The following is a 9,045-nucleotide window of genomic DNA, read 5'->3' on the forward strand; positions in this document are numbered from 1 at the left end:
TTGGATAGCGTAGGGGTAAAAATTACTATTCCCACTCCAGAGAGTGCAAAAGTAGGAAAAACATTGGATAGCGGGAGGGTAAAAAAACGTACTATTGCCACTCCAGAGAGTGCAACTGTAGGGAAAGCATTGGATAGCATAGGGGTAAAAATTATTATTCCTACTCCAAAGAGTGCAACAGTAGAGAAGAAGTTGGATAGCGAAGGGGTTATAATTACTATTCCCACTCTAGAGAGTGCAACAGTAGGGAAAGTGTTGGATAGCGTAGGGGTAAAAATTACTATTCCCACTCCAGAGAGTGCAATAGTAGGGAAAGCTTTGGATAGCAGGAGGCTAAAAATTACTATTCCCACTCCAGAGAGTGCAACAGTAGGGAAAGCATTGGATAGCGTAGGGGTAAAAATTACTATTCCAACTCCAGAAAGTGCAACAGTAGGGAAAGCGTTGGATAGCGTAGGGGTAAAATTACTGTTCCCACTCCAGAGAGTGCAATAGTAGGGAAAGCGTTGGATAGCGTAGGGTTTATAATTACTATTCCCACTCCAGAGAGTGCAACAGTAGGGAAAGCATTGGATAGCGCAGGGGTAAAAATTACTATTCTCACTCCTGAGAGTGCAACAGTAGGGAAAGCTTTGGATAGCAGGAGGCTCAAAATTACTATTCCCACTCCAGAGAGTGCAACAGTAGGGAAGGCGTTGGATAGCGTAGGGGTAAAAATTACTATTTCCACTCCAGAGTGTGCAACAGATGAAAAAGCGTTGGATAGCGTAGGAGTTAAAATTACTATTCCCACTCCAGAGAGTGCAACAGTAGGGAAATCGTTGGATAGCGTAGGGGTAAAAATTACTATTCCCACTCTAGAGAGTGCAACAGTAGGGAAAGTGTTGGATAGCGTAGAGGTAAAAATTACTATTCTCACTCCAGTGAGTGCAACAGTAGGGAAAGTGTTGGATAGCGTAGGGGTAAAAATTACTATTCTCACTCCAGAGAGTGCAAAAGTAGGAAAAACATTGGATAGCGGGAGGGTAAAAAAAATACTATTCCCACTCCAGAGAGTGCAACAGTAGGGAAAGCGTTGGATAGCGTAGGGGTAAAAATTACTATTCCCACTCCAGAGAGTGCAATAGTAGGGAAAGCGTTGGAAAGCGTAGGGGTTATAATTACTATTCCCACTCCAGAGAGTGCAACAGTAGGGAAAGCGTTGGATAGCGTAGGGGTAAAAATTACTATTCTCACTCCAGAGAGTGCAACAGTAGGGAAAGCTTTGGATAGCAGGAGGCTAAAAATTACTATTCCCACTCCAGAGAGTGCAACAGTAGGGAAAGCATTGGATAGCGTAGGGGTAAAAATTACTATTCCAACTCCAGAGAATGCAACAGTAGGGAAGGCGTTGGATAGCGTAGGGGTAAAAATTACTATTCCCACTCCAGAGAGTGCAACAGATGAAAAAGCGTTGGATAGCGTAGAGGTTAAAATTACTATTCCCACTCCAGAGAGTGCAACAGTAGGGAAATTGTTGGATAGCGTAGGGGTAAAAATTACTATTCCCACTCTAGAGAGTGCAACAGTAGGGAAAGCGTTTAATAGCATAGGGGTAAAAATTACTCTTCTCACTCCAGTGAGTGCAACTGTAGGGAAAGCGTTGTCTAGTGTAGGGGTAAAAATTACTATTCCCACTCCAGAGAGTGCTGCATAAGGGAAAGCGTTGGATAGCGTAGAGGTAAAAACTACTATTTCCACTCCAGAGAGTGCAACAGTAGGGAAAGCGTTGGATAGCGGGAGGCTAAAAATTACTATTCCCACTCCAGAGAGGGCAACAGTAGGGAAAGCGTTGGATAGCGTAGAGGTAAAAATTACTATTCCCACTCCAGAGAGTGCAACAGTAGGGAAAGCGTTGGATAGCGGGAGGGTAAAAATGACTATTCCCACTTCAGAGAGTGCAACAGTAGGGAAAGCGTTGGATAGCATAGGGGTAAACATTACTATTCCCACTCCAGAGAGTGCAACAGTAGGGAAAGCGTTGGATAGCATAGGGGTAAACATTACTATTCCCACTTCAGAGAGTGCAACAGTAGGGAAAGCGTTGGATAGCGTAGAGGTAAAAATTACTATTCCCAATTCAGAGAGTGCAACAGTAGGGATAGCGTTGGATAGTGGGAGGGTAAAAATTACTATTCCCACTCCAGGGAGTCTAACAGTAGGGAAAGCGTTGCATAGCGTATGGGTAAAAATTACTATTCCCACTCTAGAGAGTGCAACAATAGGGAAAGCGTTGGATAGCGTAGTGGTAAAAATTACTATTCCCACTCCAGTGAGTGCTACAGTAGGGAAAGTAAATACTTCATATATTAATAACAAAAAAAAATAATACCAATTACACATTATTAAAAATAATTACCAATTTAATACATTATAATAATGAATAAATTAAAAATACAAATAAAAAATATTTAATAAAAATCATTACCTATTAATACAAATGAATTACCAATTCACAATTAACTAATTAGCAATTGAAAAATATTTAGCAATTAATTAAAAATAAATACCAATAAATAAATAAAAAGAATAATTAATTACAATTAAATTACTTTCCACCCTATTCCCCTATAAACCCACAACCCGCTACAGAAAATAAATTAATAAAATTAACATAATTATCAATTAATCAATTAATTAAAATTAATTACCAATTATATTTTAATTAATTACTAATAAAAAATTCAAATAACAATTAATTCAAAATAAATTGCAATAAATAAAATAAAAAATGTATTGAATTATAATTAAATTACTTCCCACCCTATTCCCCTATAAACCCACAACCCGCTACAGAAAATAATTTATTAAAATTAACATAATTATCAATTAATCAATTAATTAAAATTAATTACCAATTATATTTTAATTAATTACCAATTAAGAATGAATTAACAAATAATTCAAAATAAATACCAATAAATAAATTAACATATTTAATTAATTATAATTAAATTACTACCCACCCTATTCCCCTATAAATCCACACCCGCTACAGAATTATATTATGCAAAAATTAAATACCATAAAATTAATTAATTAACCCCTTCGATGCTCATGACGGAACGGTTCCGTCATGAGGCACAGTGGAGCTGTGCTCATGACGGAACCGTTCCATCATGACCACACCCATTATCATTGAACCTCAGCACAGGAGGGGAATATGTCAAGCAGTGATGAGGTTAAAATCAATTTACACTTTTCACACATATACTAACATAAAAAACACTTTAAAAAATTGGATACTATTAAAAAATTTATATTAACTTACTGACCTCAAATTCGATATTTTTGTTGTCTATATTCTGTCCATTCAATATTTTTGTTGTCTATATTCTGTCCATTCGATATTTTGTCCATTCTATATTTTGAATTTGATATTACTGCTATTCTATTCGATATTTTTGTAGTCTATATTCTGTCCATTCGATAGTGTGTCCATTCTATATTTTTTATCCAATGTTAATGCTAATCGATATTTAAAACTCGATATTTTGAGTGTATACCATGACAACGAGACATGCAAGGTCATGAACTCCATCCACTCAGGATCTCCGTGCCCACACAACGTATTCAGCAAAGCAGACACTGCCATCGCACCCCAACTACGGAAGGTCATCAACATCTCCTTTGAAACAGCGACAATACCGGGAAGCTGGAAGCATGCCGAAATAAACGCCCTCCTCAAGAAGCCCAAAGCGGACCCCAAGGACCTCAAGAACTTCCGGCCCATCTCCCTGCTCCCGTTCCCGGCAAAGGTCGTCGAAAAAATCATCAACATGCAACTGGCCCACCACCTGGAAGACAACAACATCTTGGACCCGTCCCAGTCTGGATTCAGACGAAACCACAGCACGAAACAGCCCTCATCGCCGCCACAGACGACATCAGGCGCCAACTAGACAACAGCGAAACATTAGCCCTCATCCTCCTGGACCTGTCAGCAGCCTTCGACATGGTCTGCCATCACTCTCTAAAGACACACCTCCTAGAAGCCAGAATCCAAGAGAAGACTCTTGACTGGACCACAACCTTCCTCGGAAGGAAGAACCCAGAGCGTCCGCCTCCCACCTTTCGTTCCAAAGCCACCGACATCATCTGCGGCGTCCCCCAGGGATCATCCCTCAGTCCAACGCTGTTCAACGTCTACATGGCCCCCCTCGCACAAGTGGCCGGCCATCACAACCTCAACATCATCTCCTACGCCGACGACACCCAGCTCATCCTCTCCCTCACCAAGGACCCACACACCGCCAAATCCAACCTCCACGAGGGAATGAAGGCCGTCGTCGACTGGATAAGGAGCAGCCGCCTAAAGCTGAACTCGGACTAGACAGAGGACCTCATCCTCGGACCCACCCCCCCAGCCTGGGACGACTCCTGGTGGCCGACCACACTGGGAACAGCACCAACATCCACCAACCAAGCACGCAATCTAGGATTCATCCTCGACTCCTCCCTCTCCATGATAAAGCAGGTCAACGCCGTCTCCTCGTCCTGCTACAACAACCTCTGCATGATATGCAGGATCTATGAGTGGATCCCCACCGATACAAGAAGAACGGTGACACAGGCCCTCGTCAGCAGCAGACTGGACTACGGCAACGCACTCTACGCAGGAATCCCAGCCAAACACCTACGACGACTACAACGCATCCAAAACGCCTCCGCCCGCCTGATCATCAACGCCCCCCACCACAGCCACATCACCACCCAACCTGAGAGACCTACACTGGCTCCCCATCGACAAGAGGATCACCTTCAAGTTCCTCACCCACGCACACAAAGCACTCCACAACCCTCGAACAGCCTACCTAAACAGCAGACTCAGCTTCCACACCCCCACCCGCCAGCTCTGCTCCGCCAGCCTCGCCCTCGCAGATGTCCCTCGCATCCAACGAACGACCTTCGGCGGCAGATCCTTCTCCTACCTCGCCGCCAAGACCCGGAACACACTCTCTACCCACACACGGCAGACCCAAGACCTTCTCGCCTTCAGAAGGCTCCTCAAGACCTGGCTTTTCGAGCAGTAGCAGCATCCCCACCTCCACCCAGCGCCTTGGGACCCTCAACGGTAAGTAGAGTGCTTTACAAGTATGCTGATTGATTGATTGATTGACTAGTACAGCAACACCCTTCTATAGACAATTATGGAGATAGGAACTTAAAATAAAAATAAAAACATAGAGAATAATGCTAAATTAAATTATATTATTTTAAATATTTAAAAATATAAATAAATGTAATTGAATGTTGCACAAATATAAACATTAAGCCTGTTTATCATATATTTCTAAAACATTTTAAAAACAATTTTGAATACAAATGTATGTAACTTTAAATGGTAATACATCGTGACTATATTATTTTAATTAATTCCATATTTTAGTTTAAATTTTAGAAAAATAATAGTAATTTAATATATTGAAATTAATCAAATTTAATGTAAAATTATATTAATTATGCTGTAGCATTTTTTCTTTTGTTTTGCATTTAAAGTAAGTATATAAAATCAGTTTACTATAATATTTAACCAAAATGCTTTATACAGGTTTAATCATTTTTTAAAGTTTTCGCTATGCTATAAAATATGGCGATATCAGCATTTCTGCAGAGCCTCCATATTTACTTATATTTTTAAGTATTTTAAAGAATTTAACTTAACATTATTTCCTATGGGTTTTATTTTAACTCCCTGCTTTCACTATTTTCTGTGGAAGAGTGTTGCAGTATCAGTGGCTGTGCATATGTCGTGCTAGGCTTACACTGTTAATTTTTTGCCTTAGCAATTTATACTTGTAAATTTGGCTTGGCATTTATCAGGCAGCAGAGGCGCGTAAGCTTACACTTTTGATTAACTTTACACTTAGATTTTGCGAATAGTCAAAAACAGTAAAGTTTTACATAAGTGTAAGAGTTACAACTTACAAAGTTAAATTACTCACAAGTGTAAGTGACCTTTGTGAAAAGCCTCATGGGTGTTATTTAGCTCTGCTATCTATATCTTTTAAAATACTGAAATGTAGGGGCATATTTCAAGCCCCTATCACCACCACAGCATTACTTTTCAGGACGTAAAGTGGCTTAACGCTGCATTGTAAAAAGGCACCCTTTCCCGCTACACTTAGCGACAATATGCAATTTGCAATGTTGTGTAAATGTTCACAAATTATAATGTACACTTCATCTTCTGGCTCCTTTCATAAGATTCTTATCTTTCATGATACAGTTTGACTTTCTTAATGAAATTTGTTTAGCAAAGAGTCAATGCTCCTAGCTTCCATATTGTTGAGTCAAATGTGTTTCTTTATAGTGGGACCTTTGGCCTCATTTACAAGAGACTTGTGACGCAAGTGTGTCACTTTTTTTATCAATCATATCTATGAGGCAACGCAGGGCCACGCTGCATAGCTTAGCATTGCCTCAGAGACATGGAGTCAGGCATACTTTACATCAAGAAGGCGTTCCATTGTGTTGTGGTGGGTTTTCCCACGCAACACTCTTGGGTTTTGACACATTCCCACATTTACACGGATCTGTAAACCTGGAAAAGCATCAAAACTGTAAGCTTCCCCAGGGAGGTCTAACGAGGAGGAATATCTTTTTTCTCCTCTTTTTTTCTTCTTTCTATGTGTGCTAAAGGTGTCCCTTCCTGCACACAAACAATTTGCCAACAACAAAGACACGTGCAAGGTTAACTGCGTTGGTGCTAGGCACCAATTTGTGCGCCAGTGCAGGCAAAGAAGACAAAAATGCACATAATTTCATTAATATAGTGCATCCCTGCACTTTCCTTTTGATACTGAGCAGCGCAGCAAGAAACCCTCCCGAGCTGCCCTGTGCCAAAATGTGGTAAATGAGGCACTTTCTTTCTAGGACAGATGGGGGCAACGCACACAAAGTGAAGCAACTATTTCACTCTTTCTCAAAGGCAAAAAAAGCCTGACTTTTTGGCTTTGGCAGTCTGTTTTTTTAAAGTGTATAGAAAATTGTTTATCTTACACTGGATTCATGGCAAACACTTCACAAAATGTTGACATATATTTATAGCAAGGCATGGTGATGGTACCTTGAAGGTAACAATGCCTTTGAAAGATTGATTTGGTGGGCCCGATTCACAGAATGAATTTAAGACTCAATCCTAAACTTACTACTATTTTGGTATTCACAGAATGCACTTAATACTTTTGGCATTCACAGAATGCACTTACCACTTTTGGTATTCACAGAAGTTAGGATTTTGTCTGAAGTTTGTCTTAAGACAGACTTAAGACAGACTTAAGACAAACTTAAGACAGACTTAAGACAGACTTAAGACAAAATCCTAACTTCTGTGAATACCAAAAGTAGTAAGTTCATTCTGTGAATGCCAAAAGTAGTAAGTGCATTCTGTGAATACCAAAATAGTAGTAAGTTTAGGATTGAGTCTTAAGTTCATTCTGTGAATCGGGCCCGGTGTGTCTAAATTGTGGTGTCCTGGAGTAAGCCTACATGTCCCATTCGAAAATCCCCTGTCAGTCTAGAGCTCTGCTCTGTATTAAAGGTATTAACCTGCTAATTGTTTTAGGACATATGCACCTTTGTGCGAGATCCATACTCTCTACTATTTTTCCATGGACTGCCAAACTTCTTCTCTTTGGTCATTTCATCGAATGCCCAGTTCATTAATCTGAGTAATATTCCATTGTCCATGTCAAGCAATTCCAAATGTTGACAAATGATTGGCTTAAAGAAAAGATATTCTTTCTGAATGTTACTAAGTCTTTCTACATACTTCAACATTGTGCATTTTTCTTCCTAGGGAGACTCCGGCGGCCCATTGATCTGCAATAGAGAACTCCGAGGCATCACCTCATTTGGCCCTTCAAAGTGTGGCCTTGTTGGGAAGCCTGGTGTCTACACACTTCTCACAAATAGCTATCTGAAATGGATTAGGAAAATGACGGGAGGAGATTTGTGATGTTGATTTTTTTGTTTTGTTTAGTTTAAGGTTATATCAGTAAATCTATATTATGTACATGAGTTTCAAAACTAAATAAAAGGCATGTTTGGTGAAAATGTGGGATAAAATATCTTATGCAAGTTGTTGAGGTGTTATGAGATAATATGGATGAGCAAGGTCAAATGCAAATTTCTTTTTATAAGATAATGTAACTCTGATGTCAGTTACAATGCCCTTCTTAAGTGTGACATAAGGTGTTGTATGCAATATAGTGCATGCTAGGCCACACCATCACCTTCACATAACTGTAATTTAAATTCTAGCTTCCTTACGCCTCTTTATTCAAGACATTATTTAGTTGTTGACATGTTGAAAATAAATGCAACAACCTGCAGTTTGTAACTTGTTGCAGACACATGTAAAACATTATAGGGTAAGTCACTTCCAAAACTCAGATATAGGTTAGCATGTGCAGTAACACAAAGATTCTTCCTTTTTGTGCCATAAACAAACATAGGGCCTCATTAGGAACGCGGCAGACTTTGCCCGCCCGCCATCCCATCGGAAAGACGGACCGCCCACCTTAAGGGCGGGGGTCCCGATGTTGGCATTAGGATGCGCCAGCCACAGTGGCGGGCGCATCACTCATTTTTAACATTGTGGCGGGCGGTGCTCCTTGCACCGCCCACCACAATGTTAAAAATCCATGCATGCATTTGCATACACGAAGCGGCAGGCACTGCGCGGTGCCTGCTGCTTCATGTATGCAAATGCTGGGGGGTACCACAGGTACCCCCCGTGTACACCCCCCACCCCTCCTTCACTCTGGGGGCCCACAGGGGGCCCCCAGAATGAAGACCGCATGCCTTTCCGTGGTGGCCATGCTGCCACGGAAAGGCATCAGATTGGGCCCATCATAATATGGCTGGCGGTGTCTGATAGACACCGCCGCCATATTATTCTAGTTCCGCCCCGGCCGCAAGGCGACCGGGGCAGAAAAGCGGCAGACAGTCTTTCCGTCCGCCTAGGTCCCCCCCGCCATACTGCTATTGCGGGGGGGAAAC

The 9,045-nt window shown here is 41.1% G+C and overlaps 1 protein-coding gene across 1 annotated transcript in view; it reads left to right on the plus strand.

Annotated features, from left to right (window-relative positions):
* The window catches only part of LOC147726527 (granzyme A-like), a 110,137-nt gene extending 102,044 nt beyond the window's left edge, over positions 1-8,093 (plus strand). Inside the window, exon 5 of the mRNA XM_086962945.1 lies at positions 7,841-8,093. Within this exon, the coding sequence (XP_086819071.1) occupies positions 7,841-7,999 (159 nt within the window). The 3' untranslated portion in view covers positions 8,000-8,093. The remainder of the gene's footprint in view (positions 1-7,840) is intronic.
* The last annotated feature ends 952 nt before the right edge of the window (positions 8,094-9,045 follow it).

The sequence above is a fragment of the Lissotriton vulgaris genome, chromosome 3_1 (genome assembly GCF_964263255.1).
Source record: "Lissotriton vulgaris chromosome 3_1, aLisVul1.2, whole genome shotgun sequence".
NCBI lineage: Eukaryota > Metazoa > Chordata > Amphibia > Caudata > Salamandridae > Lissotriton > Lissotriton vulgaris.